General features: G+C 44.8%; 1 protein-coding gene across 2 annotated transcripts in view; it reads right to left on the bottom strand.

Moving 5' to 3' along the window:
* LOC119169587 (guanylate cyclase soluble subunit beta-1-like) overlaps positions 1–14,375 on the bottom strand; it is a 133,137-nt gene that overhangs the window by 12,494 nt on the left and 106,268 nt on the right. For both annotated transcript variants that reach the window (XM_075875128.1, XM_075875132.1), the window contains exon 8: positions 4,586–4,774. In XM_075875128.1, the coding sequence (XP_075731243.1) occupies positions 4,586–4,774 (189 nt within the window). The remainder of the gene's footprint in view (positions 1–4,585; positions 4,775–14,375) is intronic.

A 14,375-nucleotide genomic window follows, 5' to 3' on the forward strand; every position in this document is an offset into this window, starting at 1 on the left:
GTGTTGGACATAAGTTACCAGATAAATGACATTGTCAATGAAGCCTTAAAAAGTCACAACTTCGCCGCAAAGACGAAACAATGAATGCGATAGCAACAATTTGGAAGGTCACGCACAAAATGTAAAGCAGATTGAAACGTGCCCTGCGTTTTTCGCGCGCAAATTATGCACGAAACATGCTCACACGTAAGGGTACACGCTAATAAGCGCCCTATTTGTTACTTCGCTGAGTCTGAAAAGCGCGCACTTTCAATGAACGGAGACTGTAATGATTGAAGTTACCTTTGTGGACCCGGTAACTACAGCAGAATTGTTACACGTAAAGCCCGAGGCTAGCCAAGGCGTACGATCTTCCCCTCCTCACCACCGCGAGATAAGGGCGCGTGAGGGAGCACCGCTCCCCTTCTCTAATACGAGCTAAGTACATGTAGGAGATCAAAGCGGGCGCCACTGCTCGATGTGGCAACGTGCGCTCATTGCGCCATTTTTTCGGTAATGCCGAAAACACAGCAGCGGTAAGTGGTAGATATAAATAGCTTGCCGTATGAACGTTGAAGAACGTTCCCCCGGGTGTCTCAGTGGTTAACGCCACGCTTTCACGATGCAGAGGTCCCACGTTCGGTTCCACGCGCCGTAGTGCTTTTTTCTGAATTTTTTCTTTCTTGTGCTTTCACATATATATATATATATATATATATATATATATATATATATATATATATATATATATATGACGTATATCATGCACCGTATGATGTCATATAGTCAAGACATTGACGCCGACGTCGACGCCGGCGCCAAGATCCAGCCCAGAGTGTCCATATAAATGCTCTCGCAATAAAATAAAACTGGCCTCTGCTTGATTGTATACAGTATACCATTCTAGGAACCACTCTAAGGCGACAATGATCATTCACTCTATCTGCATTCCTACACAACGAGGGAGCGCTCCTGGGCAGTATGATGTGAGCTCTCAGTAATTTCTCAGGTTTTGAAGGCAGGAATAAACAGTTCCCTTTCTATTCTTGTGGGACTTGTCCATCTCACAAAAACTTTCAATACATCTAGCCAAGCTGCATGTGCCTAGTCACTGTGGTTGAATAAGATCAGGTCTGGTATGCCACCAGGATGAAGCCACAACGAACAATTGCACAAGGTGAGAGTCGCATCCACCTCCCAACTTGAGAAGCATGTGCTATAAGTGTGAATCCGATAATTGTGGCATTAATCAGCAACGAGGTCTCCTGTGCAAGTTGAGGTTTAACGGCCTGCAGTCATCCTGTATAAATCTTTAACCACTTCTATTTCTCGTCGACTTTAAAAATGTGGCGAAAACATTAAAAAACTTCGCTCTTGAGGAACTGTGCCAGGGCCTTGCATGGTTCGCCATATTTAAGGTAGAGATTTTGGGCGTATACAAACTCGCGAAACTTCACCCACGACGGGGCTTCAAGTATACGTAAACAAAGCTGATTTATTTTTTGCAAGTATCTGGCTGTCCTTAGATCATGAATAGATTTCGTGCTTTGGTACCTTCGTTCGGCACATTATCGAATTGCGCATTGTCGTTTCAACACTATGCTGGTTTTTGAGAGCCTTAAATATAATGTCAGCGTGAACGTTATAGTCTGAGGTGCTTCCTTTATGGATTGCTTTAGGCCAGAGGAGAGACCACTAGACGAATATCCACGATGTTGGCATTCACGCAGACCAATAAATTTTACGGAATGTGTCATCTGAATGATAGCCAGTGAAGCCTTTTTAGTTAAGGTAGCAACGGTTATGTGTATGACGTGTACCGCGTCTATACGTTTCTACGTGTAAAATGTCTCTAAACAACTCATCACACGTGACCAAGTGGTGTGATACTAAAGACATGTCCAAGCATCTGCTGTGTGCGTAGCCTCGTAGAAATGCAGGGCCGCTGTCACTAAGTAGGAACAGATGTGATGGATCACGAGAAAAAAAACAGTGACTGACCAGCTGCGTTAGCTTTTTAGCTGCCCTAATTACGGCGATGGGCACTACAGTCTCACATTATCTAACCAAGGGTTTCGCGCAAGCATGCCACCCAATCTTCTTTTATCAAATTGACCGGAGAAAATGAAAATGTGCACTTTACAATGATAAATTTGAGGTTTTAGGGATAGAGCTCATTAAGTTCGATGCTTGTCTGTTGATGGCATTGGCGTGCGCCGTCGCCACGATGACGATGACAATGACGCTGACGACGATGAAAATCACGACGATGAGGATGACGGAAAACCACCGGCTTGTGCAGTGTATGACGTCTTGATATTATCTACGATAAATTTCACATGACTAGAAGCAACCAACAACCACCAGGGGAACGTACATGGACCTCGTCAGGCGAGATCCAATATAACAAAACAGCTATCATGAGGGCAAAATAAAATTCACAACTCAACACATCATGCATGACTATAAACATTGTATATAACGGTCTACCGCTTTGTCACTCAAGTGCGTGAGTGGTCAATGTCACGGGTAATTGACACCGAACAATCCCACAGCTGTGCCTAGTCATCATCATTCACTTCGTAGTTATGCCATGATCTTTTTCTTCTTCATTACCAAGAAAACAGTGGTGCTCATCATGATGTGGCACAGGATGAATGAGAAAGGTAACCTCAAGACGATTGCACAACAGAAGCTCGGTGGTTTCAATGTAGCTTGAAGAGAAGATGATTTTCTTGCGACTTCTCTGATTAGGCTGAAATACGTGGCGCAAGATTGACAAAGATAAAAAAAAGACGAGACAGAAAGAGTGCCGCTTTCTGTCTCATCTTTGGCGCTCTGTCTGTCTCGTCTTTTTTTTTCTCTTTGTCAACCTTGCGCCACGTATTTCAGCCTAATACGTACCAACTAGCCCAACATAACGTACTGTTAAGTTCCCTGATTAGGTACGAAAACTTTGGTTTACAGATTAAGATAATAGCAAAAGGGTTGCAAAATACGTGCTGAAAGAAAAAATAAGTGCACGATCTAAATCCTCTAGCGTTCCACTGGATTGTAGTTGTTTCTTTTGAATGTAAATATTCGACAAAAGTCTGTTTCGTTGGATATGAAACTTGGAGATGATTTAGACTCTAACCATGAGGTGACTGCGGGATGACTGCTGCTACGTCGTCCCGCAGTCACCCCTGAAAAAGGAACCAAGTCGGTTTCGAAACGTCGGGTTTTTACGAATTTTTTGGTTGGAGTTTAAATCATCTCCTAGTTGTTTCTCTCACGTCGTTCCCAGGAATTATGGACATCTGAACGGGTGCGATCTCTCTGCGGGGAAAGTGGCAGCCTGCCGTAACTGAATAGGTGACAAAAAATATATTCCTTAAAAAAAGGTTAGTTGTCAAAGACAACTGTGGGTTATATAAACTAGACACTCTGGTGCATTTCGATAAAATCGCATTATCGCTCTATAAAGCATGTGGATTCTCAGGACAATTGAACACAACCCATAGAAACTCATGGGATGCAATTGTTAAAACGTAATCTCTCTCTGAAGCCACTCTGTTTGTAGTGTGACGCTGAAATTTCGCCAGACTGTACAATTAAATCTTTGCTGCATAGAACTGGGAGTCGTTTTTGTTTACTAGCTTCTTGTCAGATATGTTTTTTTTCGCCTATTTTCTATTCTGTTACAGGAGGTCACCGCTTTGGCTGACGAGAGGTGGTGCTACGTGCAGATGTCCCCAATTCATGGTCATGCTTTTCATGACAATGTCTGATTCCCTGCACTGGCTCTAGGTGAGACTTGACAATGTCTGATTCCCTGCACTGGCTCTAGGTGAGACTTTGTAAGACTTGGCTTAATGCCTACAAACCCTTGCGAACCGCCTCGACAAGTTGAAGTTCTCAGGCTTCTCAGTAGTTCTTCCATGACAGTGATAAGAGTTCACAGCATTGGAATGATTTGTCAGTTGACTATTGGCACACGCTCACCTAAAGTAGACACAGAGGAAGGGATAAGCCAAGGAGCCTTGAGAGGACGCTCCTTCTCTAGCTGAATACGTGGAAGGAAGCGCAGGCCATTTGTCCACAGCGTCCGGCTTTGTCGATTCTTCTTGCTTCATGCCTCAAGGTTTGCTTGTGCTCAAAGCAAATGAGTTTTCGACTTTAAGCATGGAATCAGCTCCTTGTCTAGCACTCTTCCGTCAAGGATTATGCCGACGCTGCGCCTTTTGTGCGGCGTTTGTGTGAGATAGAAGTCTTTAAACATTTGTTTAGTAAGAATGATTTCTCTTTTGATTGGGGGGCAGCATCGTGAGGGCCATCATCACACTTGCACTGTAGACCTTTGCATTGATAACGACAACAAAATGATCATGCTTAGCATGAAGTCTTTGACATATTTGGACCTCTAAGAAATGTTTATGCAGTAGCTAAAAAATGTTACGCAATGTTCATGTGATCAAATGCCTCTAGGCTTTGGTTATGGCAAAATGGGTTACGACCTACAACAAAATCGAGTCCCTCAGTAAGAAAGCCAGCTGGCTCATCATTTCGCTCAGGTTTTCATTACCTATTGTACACAAAAGATAAATGTCGCCTTTTCATCATTCACCTTGTAGACTCCGTGCACATTAGAGAGGTTGTCGAACTGCAAGTACAACTTGTTGAGCAGCCGCACGATATCCATGGGCGCGCAGCTACCGCACATGTTCGTGAAGCCCACAATGTCAGAGAAGAGGCACGAAACCGTCTCGAACTTCTCCGCTTCCACGGGAAGGTTCTGGCAGAGAAGCTTGGCTACCTGCGATGCAAGAAAGGAAATAATATAGCTTATTGTCACCAGACATCACAGGGCAAAATATGTTTCTCAAGCCCTGTACCCTTTTTCGCGACGTAAGTGGAAGCAGGAGAATTCCCTCCAAGCATTGTCTCATGAAAATAATACATTCATAGGGTGACTGGAATCTCATATGTCACATTTTAACGCACGTTACTGCTCTTAAACGTACAAAATTGTGTAAATATTTTAAGTATTTATATCAGTTTTCTCCGACCCAAAAATACCCAAAAAGGTATTTTATCTCGTTCTCATACCACATACATTCAATACAGAAGTTTAGGAAAACACAAAAACTCAAGTAGAAAAAATGTTTCAACGGATATTGTATGGCAACAAAGTTTCCACAAGTGTTCCTGTCTTTTCGAAGGCTGTCTTGAAAAAGAGAAGACTTTCGGCATCCGCTTGCATCAACCTAAGGTTTTATCTTCAGGAACTGAGTAAACTTTATCACAACGAATAGTTGGGGCCAGGAGGGTAGGGGTCTCGAAAAATTTTTATCGGTGTGGAAAATTCTCGCACATAATACCACAGATCAGTCCAGCACCGGTAACAGCTGCCATCGAGGCCGGCCTACATCGCAAAAGAAAACATGTTTGCGTTCGTCTCGTATATAAAGTTATGTTATGGTTCCTGAGAAATTTACGTTAAAACTATGCGAAGGAGCATTGATGAAAAAAAAGACACCATATCCACCGGGTGAATGATGGAGAGTGAAGCGAAGCTGGGTCCGCACGCCGCTACGGCGTCTTTTCGGCCTCCCATCGTCGCACTGCAGGGTCTGCGCGGTGCGCTTCTGCATCGCATGCCCGCACGTGGGGGTCCCTTCTTCAAGCGCTAGCCGCTGCCGCCCTGCGCACGCACACCACTCAGCAGCCCATTATATCCTCCGTTGCAGAGCCTCCAAATGCGCGTCAATGTGGCGTTCGTATTGTACTATAGAGCAGCCCCTGGCGTACGGCGCCGCCAAAAAACCTGTGATCATAGTCGCCCGATCGTCTCTCTCTCCTTTCATACGTGTGACGTCAATCTTTCTTTTTTACAAGTAACACCCTCTAGTGTCGTACCATTTGCATTTATCTACATACAGTACATTTTCATTTATCTACATATCAACAATTAACGAGGAGCGGTTACTTAGAACAGGGACGCACAAGCCACGCCATAAGTTTCACCTCTAAAAAGAAGCTCATTGAAATCAGCACATCATCTGATACACAGCACAAGCAGGAAGATTCCATGCCGCGTCTCACGGAGAAAAACATTTTCAGTCGGTCTGATAAAGTGGCCTCACTTCAACAGGAGACAGAACTCCATATGGACGACGTGGCGGGGTTAGTAAATCTGTCATAAGGACTGCGAATTCCATTTGCTGCGACGAGTGTAGAGCAACCACGCAAAGCAAAAACCAATCCCTTTCTCAAGTGTTGAAACCCAAAACCAGTTGCTTCGTAGGAAGCGACCAGAGGAGTGCAGCATCAGTGTGATGGCCGATGCGCACTTCTAGAAAAAACGAACATCCACTTTGACCTATGCGTCCTGTTCATTCCTTCGTACTTGTTTTCCTCGTTATCAAAGCACACCGAAAATAGTAATACGCGCGCCTATGAGCGGAGGCACGCCGGTAGGCCGAGGCCTCCGGAGTACACCTCTAACGTTATTTTCGCTTTTCTTGTAGTTTCTTTCCACCGCAGTACGCAGGCCTACTGCAATTGAGTCTAGATGAGAATTACGTGCTCAAGCAGTGACGAAGCCGGGCTCTTCAGCAGTCTACCATCGTTTTCAGAGTGCGTTGCTTGTGCTTTAGCCCGTCTGATTCTCGAAATCCTCCATCTCTTGCTTTTTGTCGCTATCTTGCTTTGGGTTGGAATTTCCTTTAGCTGACCAGTGGTCATAGGAAGGTTCCAGACGAGCGTATGCCTCTGGAGTGCTTACGCTGCGTATCGACTGTCGGGTGCGCATCGACCAGACTGCAGCTCCGTCTTGGGTAACGGTGTTCCGTTCACGTTGCGGTTTCCTAACTTATACGGAGCGCCTTTATTCTCATGGATTTCTTTGTTTTCGTTTAGTAGGTTATTCTAACTTTTCCGGAGCGCTATTATGGTCATGAATTTGTTTGATTTTGTTCAGTACGTTTTCTGGATTTAGAACATGGCTTGCAGCCTCACCGCTGTGGTCCAGTGGCTAAGGTACTCGGCTGCGGACCCGCAGGTCGCATATCCAATCCCGGTGGCGGCGGCTGCATTTTCAATAAATACGACAATGCTGTAGGTTCCTGTGCTCATATTTGGGTGCACGATAAGGAACCCCAGGTGGTCGAAATTTCCGGGGCTCTCTACTACGGCATCTCTCATAATCACATGGTGGTTTAGAGACGTTAAACCCCACATATCCATCAATCTGAAGCTGGCTTGCAAAAGAATGAGATGTGCCAATATTGGACTTAATGGGAATGTAATTGACAGAAATTGTATTGCCAATAGTCATTTAAAAATCGAATTTTCTTCAATTCTTTGAAAGTAGCGGCCCTTTACTTTGATAAAAACAAAGCCAAAAGTTGAGAGCACAAACACATGGAGTAGCAGCCTGGTTAAAAGTTGGAAAGCCTATAAGCACGAGGGAATAAGTATTTTGAGACGCGATATTAAAGTTGCTGAAAATGACATGCTTCCGTTTACACGTAGTTAAATGCAGTTACACTCTAAATAAATAATACATAAAATACTGTCAATAGCCACTAAAAATAAATGATCGCCACACGCTTCGCAATAAAATTTTGTTCTGCTTAGATAGCTTTTTGCTTAAGGTGTTAAAGGAATAAATCAGTAAAAGATTTTTTGCATATATTTAAAGTACAATTTCACAATCTAGAAAACCCCAATATTACCGCTAAACGATGCTCCATAAGCGATGAAACGCGTCAAAAGAAAATGCGGGTGGAGATGTAACGTTGAGATTCTCGCATAAAACACCATGACGTAAGAGATTTTGAAGGCGTCTAGTCGATCTTACGTAGCTTCTAATTTACAAAAATGAGATACATTGTCATCCGTGAATGCCATTAACCTAGAATATCAGTTTTTAAAAAATGTCGTCGAGTCAATGTCACGATAATACGAAAAATAATATTAGCTATTTCTGACGTCACCTGTGGAGATTTCACCACTAGGTAATAAAAAGTCATAGTTTCGCCAAAAGGGCAGACCAATGAATGTGACAGCAACATATTCTAATGTATCACAAAGCAAGCCTAGCAATTTTAGGAGCAATAATAATTGTAGTAAACATGCACTTGCTAAGTGACCAAGTTTCCTACGACGCAGCAACAGTAGATGACAACAACAAGGCATCGGCGTAAGGACGGTGTTGATTTACGAAGTGAGGCAGGTGGTTGACTGCGATCTCACCTAACTCTACAAAACGCTGATCTAAGAGAACACGACCGCTCCAGGTAGACATTTGGCACCGTTTTAAATGCGAAGCATTTCTTGGCTAACTTCGGTGACATTGAACGTATCTATCTATCTATCTATCTATCTATCTATCTATCTATCTATCTATCTATCTATCTATCTATCTATCTATCTATCTATCTATCTATCTATCTATCTATCTATCTAGCCGCCTACGACTTTTAGCTCTCCTGGCCGTTTCGATTACGGTATCGATACCAAACTTGGTATGGCTAAACATGAGTGTATGAAGAACATATTTGACTAGTCATAACCTAAAAATCATGACATGTATGTCATGATTTACATTTCATGGTCCTGTAGCTGTTGCGGTGGTTTCGTTCATATGGCATGTAACAACATGACTACATGCCACGCTCATGATGCGCTCGCGGCCGTTTCGCTAGCGTCACATATACTAAATTTGGTGTTACGTGACGTCAGTGGATGACGAAATATATGACAGGTGCAAGCATGATAATCTTTACATGCGTGTCACGTAAGAAGAACACGACAAGATTCCCCGCTCATAGCGTTTTCGCGGACGTTACACTAGCTCCACATATACTGAATTTGGTGTCTTTGATGTGAATAAATGGCGAAGGTAAAAGACACATCCAAACATGATAGTCATGACATGGACGTCATGTACGGCATCATTTACCTTTCAACTTGTAACGTTTTGCTGATTTTAAAGTGACAGATCAACCTTTCTTCTTCGTGCTTCGCATATCAGCGATTCCCACTGTACGTGGGATCTGCCTTTTTTTTTTCGTGTTGAGAGCACAGCCCACAGAAGATCTCGCCTGCTTTCGGGGCACAAGGCGCACGCTGATCCTTGCCGCGACAGCGCGCCAACCATGAGCGCCTCCCCCCCGCCCCTTTGTTCCCTGGCGAGATAGGCACGCACGCAGACGAGCCCGGTCGGAAAGGCGCTGTTCTCTCCACAGAAAGAATAGGTTAGTACATTCTTCCCCGTATATATATATATATATATATATATATATATATATATATATATATATATATATATATATATATATATATATATATATATATATATATATATATATATATATATATATATATACGTGAATATCGGTGGCGACGACGGCGACGGCAAAAACCAGCCGAGACTCTCCATATAATTGCTATCCCAAAAAAAAAAATTTAACTTCAACCTCAATTTTCTACCATAATAACAAACTTATGGTAGTGGAATATATATGACATCAGACTTGTAAAATGCAGCTTATCAGGCTAAATAGGGTCAATGTTTCTTTTAGGTTTCTTTTATTAGAAAGGGTCATAAAATTAAAACATATAGATACAGATGAGCGACTTTTCACACTGGTTAACTTGAGAGAATTGCGTTAGTGCAAAAACTACACTCTAAGTCAAATCCTGGCTAGACTACACGCCCGCAGGCAGGAAATCAAGTAAAGTTATCGCCGCTTCTAGGCGGCTCCGGAGCCGTGTTGCAGAGACACCTGTCCGATTTTGAAGTGGCCTTCCGAATAGCCGGCACAAAGATCAGCCGTGATTTTAGGTCAAATTTCTCCTCGCAAGATACGGCCTGCCGTTAGGCGTGACTTCCCGTAGGCGGCCCAGCCTTGATGCGGTGGCGGGAAAAAAGGAGTATTTTATTCTCTTCAGAGCAGTTACTCGCCGAGAATGCGGCGGATATTACGACTACAGGTAATTAGAAAACCATTAGTATCACAATCGTCTATATTTGCGAGATTGACATGCAAAGCACAGCCCTGAAAACGAACTCGGGACCACGTGCACGTGAAGCAGGTGTTTTACCCATTGCACCACAGTCTTTTTGCGGGGTATATATCTACCAAGTGGGTTTTGGCAAACCATCTTCGGAAGCTTGAACTGTTTTTGTGCCATGTGCATGCATTTGATCAGCGAATAGCTTCCGTGGACGAGGCTCTGTTCGGCTGTCGAAACCTGCGTATGTTTCTCGCACGTGCGTGTGCTGTGAGAAATTTGGCTGATTTGTGTCAGGAGGTACACGCGTGTCAGTGACAGCAGCCTATTCTCAGCTGTTTGAAGACAAAGCGCTTTCGCACGTAAACGTTCAATGGGTATTTTAGAGTTCATACTCTATCATTTGCATTTCTTACGCGCCAACTGCTGCGAGCTGCACGCTGGGGCAGCAGCACCTTTTTAGCATTCCAACGATTACGTATTTCTGCAATTAGAATTTATTCGCATTATTTCGCTATAAAGAGTGCTTTTTACTAATTTTCAGTCTTAAACTGATCTCATTTAGGGGGAGTGGCTCTTCTTACCTTTATTCAGCATCACATCGCTGTTCAAGTGAATGTCGAAACGCGCGCCAAGGTCAATTATGACGTACACAAATTAGCGACGAACAGGTCGGTCTCCCTCCAAAAAAATAATGCCTCTGCACATCTCTTTTGCGAACGTCGGCATGCAGTTGGGGTCAAGAAATGGTGCAGAAAGAACCTCAAAATATTTATTCTTACTGCTAGCAGTTACTCTTTAGACAATGAGGATTTTTATAGCTGGTACAATATCTACACAGCAGTACACTGTTTGTCTTGGTCGCAGTTCACTGTTACAAATTAATGCTGGTATATGAGAAGTGTACTTAGTATTCAAAAGAGTGAGAAAATGTCGGTGACATACGCTCTCCTGCTGACTTCGATTAATTGATTGATATGTAGCGTTTAACGTCCGAAAACCACCGTAAGATTATTAGAGGCACTGTAGTGGAGGGCTCCAAAAATTTCGACCACCTGGGGTTCTTCAACGTGCTCCCAAAAGTGAGCACGCGGGCCTACAACATTTCCGCCTTCATCGGAAATGCAGCCGCCACAGCCGGGATCCAAACCCGCGACCTGCGGGTCGGCAGCCGAGTACCTTAGTCACGAGACCACCGTGGCGGGGCTCTCCTGCTGACTTCTGCACCTGACTTCTGACTTCTGTACTTGATGTTCATCATCAAATTACGCAACCACTAATCAAAGATCGACCAATAGATTTTCAATTTTGATATTTTTCTGTCTCGCGGCCTTCGTTTTGTTTGTTTTTTTGCCATGCTTTCCTAAAATCATCAGTTCAACTTGTTCGGTAGAACATGAGCATCAACATACATTGGCCAGTGTTTCAGAAAGCTGTCACACATGCACTAGTACTCTTTTATTTAGTGCATGACACAGTGTCATACCTCGACAACTGATGAGCGGAAAGTTGTTTGTACTCTTAAATTGAAGTCAAAAGAGTAACGATCGGACTGCACATCCCAGTGTATGCCCAAGTGCAGAGAGATGTATGATATCTTGAATAAAGTGTGCCATATAGCACTGGAAAATGTTTCCGTCTCAGACCAGCTTGTAGAAAAACGACCATCACAAGACAGTGGGACGGAACGGTGACGCACAAATACCACAGCATGCAGGTGAGGGTGGGCGCCCAGCTGGCGTGGCGACGGTGGGGGGGGGGGGGGACAGGGGGGGGGGCGGCGTTTCTTTTTTTTTTTCCGCGCTCACGCTTGTGGCTGAACGGTTCTCCGTAAGTTGATACCGGCTCGTGGCGCCAGGCTGGCGCGACGGAGACGGCGGTTCTCCCCCTTTTTTTCTTTTTTTTTCCTTCTTGCGCCTGGTCTTACCTGCTGTATGCGTGACTTCCATGCCGCGTGGATGTCACGGGTATTTTTTATTGCTGACTACCTATAGACAGGATTTTATTCATTACGCAGGGGCGTGCTACCTATGTGCCATTCGTTATCCGGCACTTGACTTTGAGTGTAGCGCAAGCCTTTGAGTGACCACAATACAGGCTGTCAGAAAAAAAGAGCAGGACGCGTAGGCCGTTTTGGTGTTCTCCGTGTTATCAGGTTTGTGTGCGAATATGAGTTGATGTTAACAAACTCTCGTGATGCGAGAGTAATATGCATTAACACTTTAGGCTGGATTGAGCAATATTCCGTGAATGGCGTGCATGTTAAAGGTACAAGGTATGGTTTAATTAAGGGGGCAAAGAAACGAGAAGCTGAAGGACACGCTCTGTATAAGCTCGTGAATGACGGCATTGCCATTGCTAGCACGTCTTTCGTTCCCACATAAAGAAATCCAGCTTCAGTGGAGTGACGATCCACGCTGATTGCCAATGACTGTCCCAGCTATGGAAATGAATTTCTCATTTACACGTGATTCACCATTCCCTTTTGGTACACACACGTACACTGTGCAAGAAGAAGGGAACGAGCGACCAACTGAAGAGAAACGCGCTTTGCACTTTATGTGGTGTTTGCGTGCTTTGTCATCAAGACCCCACGGTGTTTCGGTTTCCAGCTAGAAGACGAGCTACAAATGAGGGGAAGCCCTCACTCACCGCAAGGAGCACCATTTCTTATCTGAAATTCTCAGCTGTCTTCCCACAGGTCACACTTTCTCTTCGAGACATGAACATGCACATAAACAACACAAAGGCACGCAAACAGAAAACATGGACGAGTTGTCGCAGAATGGTGCTGTTTTGGACAGGGCTGACTGAGCGAAACAGTTCGTTTATGCCCGCCGGTCCGCAATGATTCAAGTCGCTCGAGTCGCGCGTTTGGTGAGCTGTGACAGTTGCCTGAAGTGTATACGCGAGGAATGGCACGAAAAAAAAAAACGCGCACGCAACGCAGCGTGAAGTCACCGCCCCGACGCAAGCGGCTAAGCGTTCTCCCTGTTTTGTTTCTGCCGGTGGCCGCTCCTCGCTTGTCTCCTGCAATATGCAGAAATGACCGCGCTCCATCAGCGTAACTAGGCGTCATTAGACTCGAAGGAGGCCCACGCTACGCGTGAAAGCCAATGTTTTTGGGCCTTCCCGTGTCTTACCTCTCGCTCTCGTTCCCTCTCGGTGTAGCCCTATTTTGCCGTGTCGCGAGCACGCGACTGCGTGACGCCTAAGGTCACGAGCGAAGGGAATGCGTTGTATTCTGTTTACCGGAGTGGCAGAGCCTGTTCAACGGCAAGAGGGCAACTGAAGGTGAGGACGACTTGACTTATTAACAAGCACGCGCCAATGCGGCGTGTGCCGTGTTTTGGCACGTGATGGGAAGTGGATGAAAACAACTTGCATTATTCTGCATTACTCCGGGAAAAAAGAGGCTTTTCTGTCACTAGTTGGCACGTGGTAGCCTTTGCCACGTGTGGCAAAAGCACTGAGGGTGGAAATCAAGAAGTTGAATCAATATTTTTTACTTATAGGCAAAGGTGCACAAATAAAATTTGTAAACATTGCTGGTCAAAATATTCCGGATATTGAAAAACGCAGTGCCTCAAGTAGACATTGTGTGTAAGGCATGTGAAGAAACAACAACTTATTATTTGTATTAATCATAAAGGAATCCGATTAAAATGAAACTGTTAGTTATTCAAGCTTTTTATAGGCCAAATGTTTACGACGCCTAACATTAAAAATGATTTGTTCACTGGATCCAATGGGGGAGGCGCTGCGGTCGCCGAAGTGTGTAGACGCGCTCATATCGGCTCCGTCGTTGTCAATGTTCAGCAGCGTTTTTCTGACGCCAACCATTGACCTTATATCATCACCGTATCGGCCTGAGCACCAAGAACCCATGGACACCAAGTTTTCGAGGCGGGCACCCTTTTTCATCATTTTGGGACGACTTGTCTGCCTGCGTCGAGCAGGCACCGAGCTAAGCCTGGGCGTTCGCGCCAACTGAGCGCAGGTGTTCGCAAAAGCTGCGGAACGCACGGTGCTTTCCCGCTATTCTCCGTCGTGTAACCGCTTGCGCCATGTCTATGCAAGTTGCGGTAGAAGGGGAGGATGGTTCTCCCGAGGAACTTCAATCTCCTGGTTGCACCACGGCTGGTAATCGACGGAAAGTCAAAACCGTACCCGACGCTACGGGCGAGGCGCCGAGGGTGAAGCCCGGTGTGGCGATGGTGTCGCAGCCTCGTTGGTTACCCACGAACGTCAAAAAGCACGTCATAGCCGCGTCAAGAATGCCACAGCTTCCGAAAGATCATTTGCGAGTAATTGTCTGCCCATGCAATGGCCTCGACATGAGGCATTTTAGCCAAATCAAGTTTGCATTCGCCCTCACCAGGGTGGCGAATCTG

Source organism: Rhipicephalus microplus, chromosome 2 (assembly GCF_043290135.1).
Source record: "Rhipicephalus microplus isolate Deutch F79 chromosome 2, USDA_Rmic, whole genome shotgun sequence".
Lineage (NCBI taxonomy): Eukaryota > Metazoa > Arthropoda > Arachnida > Ixodida > Ixodidae > Rhipicephalus > Rhipicephalus microplus.